The sequence below is a fragment of the Oxyura jamaicensis genome, chromosome 1, assembly GCF_011077185.1.
Source record: "Oxyura jamaicensis isolate SHBP4307 breed ruddy duck chromosome 1, BPBGC_Ojam_1.0, whole genome shotgun sequence".
Classification (NCBI taxonomy): Eukaryota; Metazoa; Chordata; class Aves; order Anseriformes; family Anatidae; genus Oxyura; species Oxyura jamaicensis.
In genome coordinates this window covers 141,872,053-141,888,760 of record NC_048893.1, presented here as the reverse complement: position 1 = coordinate 141,888,760, position 16,708 = coordinate 141,872,053, and the positions used below count along the sequence as shown (strand labels likewise).

General features: G+C 45.3%; 1 protein-coding gene across 5 annotated transcripts in view; it reads right to left on the bottom strand.

Annotated features, from left to right (window-relative positions):
• Positions 1-4,684: 4,684 nt before the first annotated feature.
• ADPRHL1 (ADP-ribosylhydrolase like 1) overlaps positions 4,685-16,708 on the bottom strand; it is a 37,030-nt gene continuing 25,006 nt past the window's right edge. For 2 of the 5 annotated variants that reach the window (XM_035317548.1, XM_035317557.1), the window contains one exon: positions 7,310-12,739. In XM_035317548.1, the coding sequence (XP_035173439.1) occupies positions 7,957-12,739 (4,783 nt within the window). In that variant the 3' untranslated portion in view covers positions 7,310-7,956. Of the gene's footprint in view, positions 4,739-7,309; positions 12,740-16,708 lie in introns of those variants that run through there. The other 3 variants (XM_035317572.1, XM_035317564.1, XM_035317588.1) reach the window with 3 other exon arrangements.

Sequence of the window (16,708 nt, the reverse complement as noted above, 5' to 3'; positions counted from 1 at the left end):
TATCCTATCCTATCCTATCCTATCCTATCCTATCCTATCCTATCCTAATCCATGCCTAGCAAATATTTGCTCATGCAGACAAAATTAAGCATTATGGGAGAGGCACTAGGGAGGCTGAGGAGTTAAATCTTCATTGCCATCTTCACGCGGTATTTGCTTGTCACCTTCCCTAAAGGATGCCGGGCTTTTCCCCACCTTGTCGGCGAGCGGCCAGTCTCCAAATGGAAAACTCGCCATCTGCAGGCCAACGAGACCACTCGCAAGGACCTGGGAACAAAACAGCCCCACAAGCTCAGAGGGATTTCCTCCTAGGATTTCCTCTTTTTTCTGCTCCACCTAGCAAAATGATACTGCCCTTTGGGCGATATCCCAAGGAAGTTTAGAAGGTCTGCCTCTGGAGCTTGATCTGCCCTCATAAAAACGCAAGAAGAGAGTTGATGATCTTCTACAGAAGGCTTCTCCTAGCCTCGCTCACAGTCTCCCCATGCGTGGTCGGTGTCTCAGCTGTAGGGTTCCTGCCCCATGGGCTTCCCAGCACAGGCCCTAGCACCCTCTCCCTGCTACTAGAAATCAGCAGCGGTTTCCCCACAAAACATATTTTTGGTGAGAACATACTGTTTCTTAACCATTTTAATTTTTTCCATGGAAACATGTTTTATTTTGGAAAGATAGCAAAACACAGTGTTTTGGGAAGTTTGAGCTTTCATTGTCAGGCTGGACGAAAATTGCTAGAATGCGTTTTTCTATTTGAAATAAATTTCAAGGAGAAATGTTGCTGTATTTCCATGCTTGCCTTACTGTAGGGATCAGGAATCACAATTAACAATAAAAGGTCAAGACCAAAATAAAATGTTTCATTTTTATAAACTTTTTCCTCGCACCCCTTAAAAACAAGAGGCTGGTGAGGCAGCCTCAGTTTCACCCCATTCTGAATAGAAGCTATCCCAATGCCGCTGAAAGGAAAACATGTAAATACTGCTGAGGAACAGAGGAAAGAGAGGGTCTGCAGGCCTGCCTCCACCACCCTTGTAAACCGTGTCCTGGATGCCGTCACGCAGCATGCGAATGAGGAACAGCGGAGCCTGAGCATGCCTCCTGCCCACAACTCACCACACACTTGGCTTGGCCGGGCCTGGTGACTGTGAGCGGGGCCCAGCCCTGTTTATGGCTTCTTCTGGCTCCTATCAGAGGTTTGGTGGTGGCCTTGTCCCACCTGTAGCTTTGGCTGTGGGAGGACACCGAGAGCAGCCACCAGGCACGGTGCAGCCCAGAAAGATGCCAAGGCTTCATGTGGTTGCTCCTGGTTGACTTAATTAAGACCCATGGAGGTTGGGGAGTCTCCTTCTCTGGAGATATTCAAGGCCCGTGTGGACGCCTACCTGGGCAGCCTGCTCTGAGGAACCTGCTTTGGTAGGACCCGATGATCTCTGGAGGTCCCTTCCAACCCCTACAATTCTGTGATTCTGTGAAGACTGGATTTTGTGTTTTTGTTTGCCTAGAGCTGGACACTGGTGGTGTGCATTAGAAAGCAGTGGCCACTTACTTTAAAAAGATATCTAAAAAAATCAGTGAGCCGATCTGCTACTTCCAGATGAATCCCGAGAAAGTCCCTCTGAAGAAGAGGGAAAAATAGAAAAGAAGAAAATAATAAATGTAACTTTCCCTCTGAGTTTTCTCCTAGCCTGGCAGTTTCAGGCGGGATCTTGGCCCCCAGCAGGCAGGTGGCACATCCACACAGGCACACATGTTGCAGGCTGCCCGAGGAACTTCTGCCTCGAGTACCCAAAGACAGGCTCAGCGAAGGATGCAGCGCGTCCTGCTCTCTTCAAAGCCACGGCATTTGCACAAGCAACGCTCTGCGCTGTATAGCAGCTCGCAGCTGCCCTGTGAAGCTCAGCCTGTGCCAGCTCTCCCGGGCAAAAGGAGAGCGGTTTGCATACCAATGAGGTACGCACAGGCTCCCTCCTTGATAATAACAGAAGGCCAATGAGCTTGTTAGTTGGCACGTTTTTATTGTCTTCATCTTCCCGACACACAAGACTCAGTGGTACAAATAAGTAATCCACATAGAAAGGGAAACAGTTGTATTAAGAAATCTGCATGGCATGACAATGGTACAAACTTTCTTGTTATGTGATGGGTGTCATTTGAATGAGTTAATAGAGAAGATGTCTTTGGGGGATTTCTGTTCTTCTGCAATAATTTCCTTGAGTCTGAAGGTACTTAGAACTGAGACATGTTTGCTGGGACCCCATTTGGATGCTTGGATCACCGCTGCCTGCACTGTTCCCATTCTTCAGAGGAATGAAAGATCTCAGTAACCAGGTCTATCAATCCAGAGCTGTGTTCAGACAGCCCACTGCATTTGTACAAACCCCAAGGGACATGAGTATTTCACTCTGGTGTTGTTCCTTGGTAAGGATGTACTGGCTCTGCAGCACCTAAGAGTTTTTTTTCTCTGACACCTTCCAGAAGCCCTGGGGAGCACATCAATGGGAAGCACTTGCCTTCTTTTTAGCCTGCATCTCAGCCATATAAAAACTTTCTCAGTGCCCTGCAAGGGCCAGAGGGACTGGCGCTACATCTGCCGTGGGACAGGCCAGAAAGTTGTGTGGTCTGTGGGATGTGGTCACAGTTCCTCACAGTCAAAGCAACTTGTGCTGGCTGCATTCACCCACAGGGCTGCCTGAACACCAAGTCTTTTGTTCACAGCCTTTTTTTGGTAGTTACAGGGCAAGTAGGTGCCTATGAAACCCCCCTATATTTCAGAAAACTGGCTCAATTTCTTAGAAGGGGCTTTGGCTGCCTAACATGAGACACGTTACAGAAGAAGTGTGATTTTAAGAGAGCAAGTGCTGAGCACTTCCAAAAAATCAGATCCTTTGGTAAGGTGTCCTGTGTTGGACATCCAAAGTCACTTGCCACTGTTGAAAATATAGTCCCTAGCAGCTAACTGGGGGCTTTCTGAGGATAACCAGTTTGGTGCATTATAGATTATTATGGCTTTGTCTTCTCAGCAGTATGCTTTTGCTACTGTATTGCACACACCCCAGAAAGCCTGCTGTAGTGCTGGCTTGCCAAGTGAGAATCACAACGCGCCACCAAGTTGTTCTTGCACCTGCAGCTCGGCAGAATACAAGCAATGAACAGGGACAAGTCAAGGGCAGTGACAGGAGATGTGAAACGATTCCCAGAACTGCCTCAGGTCCTTCAGGTTGTTAGAGGTTAAATACAGACCTGCTGACTCTTCTGCTATTTGTTATTTAAAAAAGAAAAAAAAAAAAAAAAAAAAAAAAAAAGAGTCACTTGGTAGACAGGAAAGCAGATGCCCAGCATTTTTTTTTTTTTTCTATATTGAAAGTTCTCATCAAAAACTGAAAAATGCTTCATTCTATAAAAAGAGATGCTTGTGGAAATTAAAGACAGAAATAAAACTTAGTGGACATTACACATTTTGGAAAACACATAGGGAGGGAAGTAGTTAAAATTGGTTCTGATAAGAGCTGGTTACACTTCTGTGCTTATTTTAATGTAACAGAAATTTCCCTTAGTAAAATGCTAAATGGAAATGCTATGAGGATTCACAGTTATTATTTGTGAGGTTTCTCTGTTCACACAGAAAAGCTCCTTTTGGACGGTGTGCGGTCCTTACCGGAATGGGAATAAAAGAAGAACTTGTTCTCTACATTTCCCTGCTATTTCCACCACAGAGTGATTTTTTACTCCGTGTTCATCATCCCTGCTTGCTCGTAACCTGCTGTACAAATTCAGCCATTAGGTGGAGCTTTTCTACAGCCGAGAGATGTGATCTATGGCAGCCCCGCCACAGCACCGCAGGACTGAGTAATGCCTTTGTGCTGTTACCGGCTGGCTGCAGGTGGGCACGAGAAAAGCTAAAATGGGGTGTGTGTTGTATTTTAATATGAAATCTTATTATTATTATTATTAGTAGTAGTATTTCTATTGCTGTCCTTTCAGTTGAAAAAGACAAGAGAGATGGAAGGAAAGTGAGATGCATCCAGAGGGCAGTTGACGTGGTGCTGCTGAAATGAGGTACATCCAGAGTGCAGTTGACCTGGTGCTGTTCTGGGGGACCAAAGACAGAGTTGCTTGTCCTTCAGTCAGAAACGCAGGAGTGGGACTGCTGGAGATGGCCACACATTCAGCAGCAGGAACAGGACAGACTGTCCCCTTCAGTGTGAAGTTTCTCCGGGTCCAGACTTGGCTATCCACATTACCCAAACCTCACTGTGATCTCCATATTACTTAGCCCACCCAAGAGGCTTCTTGCTGATGTGAAGTGTTGGGGAAGCTTTTCACTGTAGTCTAATTGGATAGGATATAATCATCTGAAATACTTTACGAATGGCTGCTGCTGGGAGCATGCCTGGTTCCTCTGCCTGCCCCAGTCTGTGCCCCACTGCTCACCAGGAACTCTCCCCTTGGAGGAACACTCCACATTGTTGAACACTGACAGGCATGGGGCATTGACCACCTCGCTAGGAAGCCTGCTCCAGGCTTTGACCACCCTCATGGTAGAGAATTTTCCTTAATGCTCAGTCTGAACCTCCCTGGCACAGCTTTGAGCCATTCCCGCATGTTCTGTCATTGGTGACTAGAGGGCAGAGACCAGCACCTCCCTCTGCTCTTCCCCTCCTCAGGACTTGCAGAAAGCAATGGGTGTCAGCCCAGGTGTCCTCAGCCTCTCCTCATAGGAGACTTATTTGATCGACTGCATCTATACTGAAACCAGGGATCATAAAAGAAATCATAACTAAAACTGACAGAAATAGAAATAATAGTAATATCCTGCTGCATTTAATGAGGGCTATGGATCTGGTGCCTTTAGAGACCTTGAGAGATGCTGGCTCCCACTGTATTTTAGTGAAGGAGGAGGCTGACACATGGCATAGGAGCAGGACTGTACAGAGTTATGCCCACCACACAAAACTGCAAAAGCCAGGAGATGTGTCAGCAGAGGCAGCAACAATATCTGGCACTGGGTCAGATGCAGTGAAATGGCAACCTGGGAGGGCTCCCTCGCTGCCTCTCCTGGGGCGAAGGAGGCTGGGAAAAGCTCTGAGGGACTGGAGCCAGGAACAGGAAATGAAATTTTTAATGTCTGTTGTGTATGTCTCCTGGGCAAGGGTCTCACCAGGGTTGGTGCCTGGTGATTTGCACAGTTTGTACCACAGCTGATGTAGATGTATGTCCTCCTCCCCAGACTCCTGCCCTTTCTTTAATACTTGCTTCTGGAGTTTCTCTGCTTATCAGCAATGCCAAATTCCCCATCAGTGTGGTCAGGAGTGGCTTGTTTTGAGCTGCTAACTGCAAGACACTCCAAATAGTTGCCTGTGCTCTTCTGGTGATTGCCGCTGAGATTTGCATGGCGTTGCTCCCTCCTGTCTTGAGGAATTGATTGTGCTAACTCCTGACGCTCAGGGATGTGCATTACACCTAAGGATGCATTCACTGCAAATCGCTGTCATGCCTGAAGTGCACTTCAGGGAGGAACCCTCAATTGGCTCGAATGGATGATTTACCTCTAATCATCTGAGATGAAGACACGCTGTGATCTAAAAGTTAACCCTCACAAGATGACTCTGCCCAAACAGAGGGTGTTGCACCTTGTGCTGTACCCATCAAGAAAACCAGACATTGCAGGTGTGAACTGGAAGAGCCGAGGCCCCCCTGGTACCCACCAATTCACTCTCTTGGGGGGCACCTGCTGCACACGTGGGTAATTTTCTGCTAGACAGAATCCTTTAATTTGTCACAAGGCAGTGATCTTTCAGATGTGAATAAGAGGGGGGGGAAAAAAGCCTTTAAGTTTCTTTTGAAAGATTAGAAGAAGAAGAATAAAAGCAGCTTCTCCTATGCCAGCAAGATCTGCCTGCTGTTTTAAAAGGCCAGCTAACAGAGAATTTACTATTCAAGTCTGGTGCAAACGCTTTATGTTGTAAGGGCTTTTCTCCAGTGGGAAATGAAATCATGGACAATAAAAAGTAAATTACAGCTTAGGTTTAGTACAAAGTGGCCTTTATGGTTGCCAGCCTATAAAAGCTGTGAGGGTGACATACACCTCCGTGCAGAAGGGCAGCGTTGTACAACCAATAAATTCCCTTCAGCATCTTTTTTTTTTTTTTTTTTTTTTTGAGTACCAGTGTGGTATACAAATGCACTTCTCATTTTGTGAGCCTGCAGATGCCAGGAAGCCAAACTCGTGGCATGTTGTGGACAAGAAATCAAAGCCCAAGCCTCTTCGGTGGCCAGGGGGTGATGCTGCATGCATGTCCCCTCTTCCTCCCTGCAGTGTCCCTGACCAGGCCAGCCCAGTTGTCACATATATGACTCGTGTGCGTTATTCTGGCAAAGGGATTTGATCCCAGCGTGCTGCCAGCCTGCTCTTGTCCTCTCTCCTTTCTGGCCGTGGGTCGGGGCGGCCTGCCAGCCAGGCTGGAGCAGCGGCCAGGCCGGACCCAGCAGGCCCCACACTGCGGGGCCAAAACTCTTGAGGGGAGCCAGGGCCACGAGGAGCAGGACCACGCTTGTCCTCTCTCTTCATGGGCAGCTCTGAGCCTCGGTGCCACTTGAAAAGATTGGGCTTTTAATTGTTTGTTTGTTTGTTTGTTTGTTTTTTGAGCAGCCCCTCCTTTGTTGTCGCGGAGCCAAGATCCGCATGGGGGTGGCTGTGGAAAAAATAAATCGACTCTTTGGGCCATGCCTTAAAATACCTGAACTCATCATTACAGCACTAAGCTGAAGGGGTGCACAGGAGATTTTCACTGTAACATCTCTCTGCCTGTCTCAGTACTACTACGATGCTGTTCACCAGGGGCAGAGGAGCTGGTGCAGCAGCCCCGTCCTCATTTCTCCAAAACAGAGTTTGTCCCGTGCACGCTTTACGCAGAAGCCGCTGTTGTGGTACACACAGAAAGGCACGGCCCATTAGCAGTGTTCAGCAGTGCTGGCTGCCTCACGTTGCTCCTTTGCACATCAGGCTGTAAAATCAACACTTCCTAAGACTTTGGGTGCTAGCTGCAGTGCCTGGCCGTGCCCACATGCCTGTGGACCCAGGCTGAGACAGAAACCCCAAGAAGAGCTGAGCTCCCCCAGCAAGGTTTTCAGCCTCTCCTGCTGACATGGTCCTGTGGAGAGGTTCTCAGAGCCTTTCAGTATCAAGCTGCTCTGTACTCTTACACTTGTTGCACATTTGTCTGCGATAATTAAGAATAACTTGAAATGGCGTATCCCTCCCAACAATAATGCGTGCAGTATGGGGCCAAAGTACCAATAGCTTCACACGAGGTTAAATCACTATTTTTCCAATATTAATAAGGCTGAAAATTTGCATTCACAGTAAGAGCTTTTGTAACACCAATGTCCTTTGAGGATTTTTCCGCAGATTATTGAAGCGATCCCTCCACCCCTCACTACTTCTGCTAGCAGTGCCACTCAATGCAGCCATAGACCAACAGTTCCCATTAACTGGTGAAAAGGCAGAGCCTGGAACAAGCGCTTTTTGACATAATTAAAGCTGACACTGCCTACCACCATTCCTGGAAAATGTCCTAGCAGAGTTTCATTAGAATAAGTAAATACAAATAGAGTTCACCCTGAACAGTCGTCTTTGTTACAAACAACACCCATTAGTTAGCAAGGGGAGTCTGGAGCAGGACTGAATTCACACTGATCTCAAAGCCCTTCTCATATTTAATTTATAAACTGATGATTAATTCAGTGATTAGCTAATTCACTTGCAGTGATTAATTTAATTCATGTCTTCGGGCTAATGTTAAGAAAGGAAAAAGCCCAGCTCGGATAGATGCACATCAATGTCCTTGTGATTAAAAAATGATAATGTAATGCCCTGGAGAGTAAAGAAAAAAAAGAAAGATTGAGCGACTTGGTGACATGATCAGTTGTAAGTTCTTACTTAAGCTGGAGCAGTATTTTTTAGCTGTGATGTTTAAATGTGTCAGTTACTCTAATGATCAGTGGTTTAAAAGATGAATCTAAGGGTCTTTCACCGTAGCTTTCCACTGTGTACTTGGAGAATGATGCTGTTTTGGAGCAGTCCTCCAGCTCTGCTTTTCTGTCGCTTGTTACAGCAGCTGCCTGCCAGCTAGCCTCCCTTTCAGCAATGTCTTTTTCATGCTTCACCAAATTATTTGATGAGAGTGCTTGGTACTTCTTAAATCCAGGCCGCTTTTTTCTGTTTTCAACAGGACTTTCATCATATTTCGATGCATCATGCAACGGGGATGACTGGGGGGACTTCCCTGAATTAGACAAACAGGTCTCTTTTGGGACGGTGTCTTTTGGGACAGTGTTGCTTTTACGTTTTATGCCATCACATGGCAATGGAGTTTGAGAGCTCTTGAGGTCACCCACAGAGCCTTCTTTTCCTGAACCATCTTTGTCCTTCTTCCCTGTCTGATCTGAAGACAGTACCTGGTATTTCTCTGTTCTCAGGGGTCCACTCCTCTTTTCTGGACTACCAGCTTTATACTTCATTTTTTCATCGGGCGGTGGTGTTGATTGCTTTTTTTTTGCTGTGACACTCTTTTCTTGAGGTTTCACCAGCAGATTTGAAGATGGGGACTGGCACATCCCAGAACCTAGATCTTTGCTTTTATCTTTTACATCATTTGCATCAGGCTTTTTAAAACTTTCAGTTGCAGTTTCTTGTTTTTCTCCTCCTGAAGTATTTTTCCCAGGCTTTGCTGATTTACTTGAAAGGGGTAACTGATGTTTCCCAGCACACTGCTGTTTATCATCCTCTTTTACAACCTTTGTTTCAGGTGGCCTGATGTCCTCAGCTGATGGTGTCTTTTGCTTCCTCTTCCCTGAGGTAGATTTTTCTTGGGATTTCATCCCTTTGTTTGAAGAGGGTGACTGGGGCTCCTCAGAATTTTTATCTTCATCTTTTTCGTTTACAGCATTAGTACCGGGCTTCTTAAAATCTGAAGTAGCCAATGTTTGTTGCTTTTGATCTTGAGCATCCTTTTCTTGAGGCTTAGCCAGTATTTCTGAAGATACTGATCTGTACTTCTTGAGATTGGGAAACTTGTTCTTCTCTTTTGCAGTATTTGTACCAGGCATTGTAAAATCTTCAGACCTTGTTTGCTGTTTTTCTCCTCCTGGAGTTTCTTTCTCATGCTTTGCCGATTTACTTGACAGCGGTAACCGGTACTTTCCTGGGTGCTGGTGTTCATTGTCCCCTTTTACAGCCTTTGTTTTGGGTGACGGGATGTCCTCTGCTGCTGGTGTCTTCTGCTTCCTCTCTGCTGAAGAACTTCTTTCCTGAGGCTTCTCCAGTTTGTTTGAAGGTGACTGGGGTTTCTCAGAGGTATGTTTAGGCTTTTTTTCAGCTGACTTAGTTTCAGGTTTTACAGAGTCATCAGGTGATGTTTGTTGCTGAGGGGAGGACTTCTTGTCTTGCTTCACCAGAGGATTTGATGATGGTATTTGATTTTTAGGGTCACATGGAGTATTCCTCTCTCCTTCATGACTCTTTTTATGCTGCACTGGATCGTTTTCCAAATTATGAGAAGTATTCTCCTCATCTGTGGTGTTATTGTCATTCCTTGCTCTATTTCTTGGTGGCACTGAATAATTCTTGAAGTTCAACTTTATGTTTCTTTTCCCTGCTGTGTCATTTGCACATTTCATTGGTTCATTTGACGAGGACAGTTGGTGTTTCTCATTATTGCAACAGATGTTTTCATCGACCGTCATATCATGTTCATGTTTAACAATATCTCTTGCAGGTGTTGGGCACTTCAAGCCCTGCCCAATATTTTTCACTCCTTGAATGTTAGTATCACGTTCTGATGAAGACAGCTGAGGTGTCTGAGGACTATGAGCACTCCTCTCATTTGAAGAGTTATTATCATGATCCATCGTATTGCTTGGTGTTGGTACTTGTTCCACCTGAAATTTATGTAAGACACTTCTCTCTTCTCTCTCCTCTGTCTCCATGCTCTCATTGCCATGCTTCAAGTCATCATCTGAAGGCAAAGGCTGATGTTTTTTATATTTGGAGACATTATCAGTACCTTTTGCATGCTTCTTTTGGCCTGACACCAATTCAGTTGATGAAGGATACAGGTTCTCTTCCTTCATATCACTTCCTTGCTTCAAGGTATCATCTGGAATTTGTGTTTGGTTCTTCTCCAAGAGTAACAGGGGCTTTCTTGCTAGCACAGTTTTATTTTCATGTTTTCCTGTTTTCTTTGTTGAAAGTGAAACATAATTATCAAGGCTCTGGAGTGTAATTGTCTCTCCAGCTGTAGCATTTTCATTTTCTGTTTCATGATTTGCAAATGGCAGTTGGTTCTTAAAATCACATTCATTTTTCTTCTCCACTGTAGTATTGTTCTCCTGCTTTGTCAACTCATCTGAAGAGGGTAACGGCTGCTTCTCACAGCCGTGACTGGCATGCTCATCTTCCACACCACCAGCTCCTGGTCTTACCAGATCAGTAGGTGGAAGGGCTGGGGGATTTACTAGAGTGTGGTGGATTCTTTGTCCTGCAACCCCACTCGCTGGTCTTGTTTCAAGGTTTGATGAGGATGACAGCCCTGTTTCAGAGTCAGGCCATGGCATCTCGTCTGCAGTAGTCTCTTCACGCTGAATGAAATACTTGGACAGCTTGTGACAGGTCTCTAGGTCAGTCAAGGTACTTCTGCCCAGGACTTGATTGTCTCCATCATCCATCATTTTGTTTGATGAAGGTAATTGGCCCTTCCCCAAATCCTCTTCTGCAAAGTGCAATCTATGTTTCACAAACTCATCTGGCAAAGGGCCTTGCTTCTTTTCCCAGTCAGAAGAGGTGTGCTGTTCTGCAGCACCAGGCTCCTGCTCCTGGCTCTCCTTTGAGGAGACCATAGGTTTGGTCTGATTCGCATCTGGATTTGACATGTCAGCGCCGGAATTAGCAAAGTCATTTTGTGGGCTGGGCATTTGAGGTGGCTGTGGCTGCTTGACTTTGGGTTCATTTTGCATTTGGCACTGGGGTGTTTCATTCTCCTGTTCCTGTTTGGCTGGCACATCACTAAAATTTTTTCTAGAATTAGAGTGTATTTTGTCTTCACTGTGATACTTCTGTCCTTCTTTGGCTTCCTCAGAACATCTGCCTCTTAAACCTGGTGCTTGTTTTTGAACTACTGGTGGCCTTTTACCAGCAGCTGGTGTTAAAAGAGTTAGTTGCTGGTCCTGCATCGCAGTCTCAGCTTCAAAAGATGCTTGAACTCTCGGAGAGTGAAATGGCAGGGTGTTTTCCAGGGCTTTCTGCTCAGGGATACATTTTTGGTCTGCAAAAAAAGGATCCTTTTCTGGCTGTGTGAGCTCTGGGTCAGCTTCCTCAGAACAATATACATACATTACTATTTCAGGAATCTCATCTGCTTTAGTGTCCTGAGGACTAGGTTCAGGGGATCCTTCAGCTTTGCTAGAGTAAGGTGAGTTAGAAGGTGGACCATCGTCCTTAACACGTTGCACAGCATTGGTAGTCCCCAGTAGTGAAGACGTATCGGGCCCAGCTTGTAAGTTATTCCTCTTGGAGTCTAGGCTATGTTCAGATGCAGGAGGAATGCAATCTGCAAGTGCTTTATTTTTACAGATGGTAGAAGAGCCATCTAGATTAGGATTAAAGTCAGCTCTTTGCTTTGTGGAATCTATTTTCATCTCAGCACTGTCCTTTGCATAAGGCATCTCCTGGGGTGCCATCAGTATCTGTTCTTTGTCCTCCCTGTCCTGGGCTGCATGTGCTGGTGTTTTCTTTTCACCAGGCTTTCTCTCAGACTCCCCCTTTTCCTTCAACGGCGTGTTGCGATTGAAAGGCTGTGTCGCGGCGTTATTTTTTGACCAGCTCCAAGGATGGTTAATTTCAGTAGCCATGCTGAGTCTGGGCATTGGGACCATGGAGCACACTAAATACTGGGACTCGGGGCTGTTTATATCTGTGGCTGCCAGTGCTGCCGTGCGCAGTACTCTGACCTCGGGTTTACGAATAGCTTTTCTGCTGGGGAAGTTTTTAGTCTTCTTCTCACCTTTGCGCAAGAGTGACGCTTTCACCTCTGCGGCTGAACAGAGGGAGCTTTGTTCAAACTGCTCCTTCAGCTTGGACAGGACTGAACTCTTGTTGACTATTTTTGGCAAGCCACTGTTTGGCCCCTTCTTTTTCCAGCTAGGAGACTTCTCCTTGGCTTCTTTTTCTTCGGCAGCCAGAAATTTCTTCAAAATGTCCTTCACTGTGTTTTTCCCACTCTGGCCGCTCCACCTGACCCTCTCGCTGGGTGCTGTGTCTTCACCCTCTTCTGCCACTTTTCCATCTCCTCTTCTCTCCTTGCCTCTGTCTAACTTGTTACCAACCCTGCTCACCCACAGCTTCTCCTTAATGACCAGTCTGCCGACTTCTCTTCTTTTCTTGATGTAAGGCTCGCGATTGTTGTTTAGAAACCTGGACCGCAGGAGCTGAAATCGGGTAGGGTACTGCCCCCTGTTTGGGGCTGGAGATGGTTGTTTAAAACTCACCTGGTTTTCTTTACCTTCTGCCCATTTTGTCCTCTTGCTGTTGAGCTGCGGGTCGCAGGCTGCGAGCTCGGTGACGTACAGCAGCAGGCTGCTGAGAACAGCAAAGGCCCCTTGCTCTGTTGCCATCCTATTGAGCTTCTTCTTCAGCACCAAAGGGTCTATCAGCATCTTATCTCCACAAGAGTTTGTGCTTTTGGTGCTGCACAAGAGAAAACATGCATGTTCTTTTCAAGTCATCAACATGGCTGCTACCTCCTTACTTTGCTTTAGCGGCATGCTACCGTACATAAAATGGAAAAAAATACTTTGACTTAGAACTTCTCAAGAGAGTTGGCGTTAGTGGCCTGTTAAAAAGCATGCAAAGTGCTTTACAAGCTTCGTGAGGCATTGTGTAGCGGAGCACACAGGCTTCACACAGTTCCTGTGGCACCGTTGGCTGTTTCTTCTGTGCTTTGTGGTAAGCGGAAGCACTCGGGAACAACAACGCTAGTTGGCATGACCGCATCTCCTCTGTGCCACTCCTCACTCTAATTTGGTATTGCCGTGTCCTAATGCAAGGGCAACAACAAAGCTATTCTCCTCTCCTGCTAGGTAAAGCATAGGTAAAGGTAAATATGATAAGAACACAGCAGGAGAACGTGGTTCTGCCTGTGGGTTACTAAAACAGACTCTCAAATGATCCAAATAATTAAAAGAAAATATCAAGGCTGGTGAGCACAAATGTACTACTGATGTTTTTGCTACTGGTGCTGGTTAGAAGTCAGGCAGTATGCTTCCAAAATAAAGAAAAGAAAAAAAAATAACAACACGTGATTTGCATTATTTGCATTTTGATAGAATTCAAACCCAATTCAAATTTATGCGTTCTGAAAGAGTACCACCACACAGCTCAGCACTACCTGACAAAACAACAACCGTGGTAATGTCACTTGGCTGCAAGACCCTTTAATCTGGGGCAAGAAGGCTGGTATGTTGGATCTACACTTGAGGTACTGAAGAATCAGGCCCTTGGACAGCTGGGGATTTAGGCAATGCTTTAATTGGTGTGGATCAGTTACTAAATAAAATACTGAACTCAGCACAAGAGCTGGAGTGTGAAGTCAATAACAATAGATGGGGCTGGAAGGGAAAAAAAAAAAAAAAAATGGTGTCAGCTTTCTAACACCATAAAAGTCTGGAAGGTTACTTCACCGTGCAGAGAAATAGCTTCATGCACAGAATGCAGCCTGCATACCAGGAGGGTATTAATTTTTATGAGCAGAAGCGAAATAAGAAATTCTTCAAATTAAACCCACATGTAGAAAACGAAGAGAAGCTGCAGAGGCTCATCCTTTGGGGAGCATCAGGCTTGAAAGGCTGGGGAAGGCCCAGCTGTGCCCCAGCAGCTGTTACCCCATGGACTTGGAAAGAAACTGGACCTGTTCCCCCCCAGTTTTATTACAGAGGCTATTTGGAAAGTGAGGGGCTGCTCCTCATCCGTTCGGGTGGTGACATTTGGATCCCACTTGGCTGCGTTTCAAGTGCACGCACATATTGAAAATTACAGCCCTCAGCAATGGGATGAAGTTGCCATCTTGAATGGAAGAAGGTCTATTTATAATGACTTTGTAGCTATTTTTAGAGGCCAATAAAAGAAAAAAAGAAGCATGACAACTGGCACATGTCTAATGTAACAAACAATACGTTGTTGGTTTTGATTGGGAATAAGCACATGGCACAGGTGCTCTCTCCCATGTGCACAACATGGTAACATCTACCCTTTCTGTTACTGCATGCACCACAGCTGAGGAAGCAAGGAGTGTGAAGGGAAGAAGATCAGGTTCTCTTTATTATAATTATTAAAAGTAAATTATGTCTTACGAGCTATAAAATCCAAACAGCTGCGTTAAAATATATTACTGGTGAGCTCTGTTCAGGCTTTTCCTTTGACTCTGTGTTGGTAACATATAAATTAGTGTATTCTTATATGATGCCTTCTGAAATGTAGGACTAATGGGACTACTGCATTGCCCTAAGTACCAAGACATGTTGCCTGGGTTGAGTGTTTGATATGTTTTCACCAGCAAGAAACAGAAGATGAGCAAACGGGTATGGCACCTGTTTAGAACATCTGCAGTACTTCCAAGTACTGAGTACTTCTCACCTACAAATCAGCATTATGACCACGTAAATCTCAAAAGCATTCTGTAGAAGGAAAGTATGCAGAGACCACCATAAAAATGTGGGGTCATGATGATGCTGTCTCAGTGTTTGGAGAACAACGTGCTTACTCCTCTGGGAAGGAGGTCAAAGACAGTGGGTTTCTCAGGAATACTAGTTTGGGAGTGTGACCACCATTTTTAGTGGGCCAAGACATCACCCCTAATATTTCTTCACCACCTTTTCCCAATTCACATCCTACTGTTCTTGAATTGTGTGACCTATCAATGAAATATATTCATCTCTGTATCACCTACACATAATCAGCTCTAGTCCCACCTATGGCTGGGAAGAACCAGGCAGGTACTCGATGTGAGCAGGGGGAACCCCAGACCAGCAGCGATCTCTCTGGAGAAGTCACTTCACATTGTTCTTAGTGCACATGATGCTGCTTTGATGTGCTGCCCACTTCTGGAAGTGCTGCTGTAAAGTTGTGTTTTTTGGTGTCCAGAGGACAGATCTCTTGGGCCTCCACAGGAGGCCAGGCCATCTTCAAAAGTTTCTTGCCTCCTTGTCCCTCAAATAATTAAGTTGTGTAAGACGGGCAGTTTACTTCTTTATTTATAGGTTCTTTGGAGACACTTATCATGGCAGTATCTGAGTGGCAACAGCCCGATACACTAAGGGCTGCAGTGCAACCCTATCCCAGAGGCCATCCTGTCCTGGGGAAACCTCTGCAGCAGATCTGCTGCCATGTGGTGGACGGAGCCAGCACTCTCCTCCATCCCTGCCAGCACCCAGGTGCACCAACCCATCTTCTCAATGCGTTAGGGTTCTGGGGACTGCAGAAGAAGCGGTGGTGGCATCTCACAGTGCTTGCTAAAAGCATGCAACTGAAGGAGTTTCTGGTTCGCTGCCTCTGGCAGTAAGGTGTAGGCCTTTTTAGTGTTTTTGATGAAATGACGGCCAACACGCCGCTCGCCTCAACAAGTGCAGCGGTAGTGCTTTGTAAATCCAGCCCTTGTGAACCACATTCTAAATTACATTCTCTTATTTGTCTCTAAAACAAAACATGGTCTTCACCAGTCTGGACATAAAATGAAGTGGGGAGTAAATGGTTCTGAGTGCGCTTCATCCTTTTGTGATTCCCTTTTTTTTTTTTTTTTTTTTCTAAAAAAAGGAAATGTCAAAGTACTGGAGAAGATCCTACCTGATGCAGGATATGTTCTTCTCTCTTCTCTACTGCTGAATTTATGACAGGTATGCTAGAGTCATCATATACTAGAAGGAATGCTTTTAGGAAGTCTTGGTATTCTCTTAAATCAAAAGCTACTGACACAAATGATCCTTTTTGTTTAACGTATCTCCAAAGCAAATAAGAAAGCACCTTGCAAAGCTGCGAAGAGAAAACATGCTAAAACAACAGTGTTTGAAGTAGCCCATAATACAGAAAACCTCTTCATATGGATATTGTCATGCAGGCTTCTATTCATAACAACATGGATCACCTGCTCCTCTCTCTGCCACATAACATCCCAGTGACAATCCCAGCAATTGCTTACATGGAAAAAGGAGTAGGAAAGTACTTATGTATTTTTAGCTATCTTTTTAAAACACGCTTCAGCAGCTGGAGGAAGATAGGAGAAACCAACACCATGTAGTCAATCACTCTCTGTGGAGATTAGAAAGTGCTACACAGACCTCAGTTTTTGAACTTCTGAATTAAAATATGAGGTTAAACACCAGGGGCAAATTCCATGCTTAACTCTTCTGTGTCATTTCATTAAGGATTCGAGATCTGTGCCCATGTTGCTGGTATATCAGAATCCCCTTCACCCAGTGCTACTGTTTACTTTAGATGCAGATGTATGCAGCTTTTAATTAGCTTTTAATTGAATCATAGTTCACTGGTTTTCTTAAGACAGAAAGAGAAAGAGAAAAATAGGAGGAGGATGAGGAGGAGGAGTAGGAGAAGGAGAAGAAGAAAAGTGAGAAGGAGGAGGAGAGGAGAGGAGAGGAGAGGAGAGGA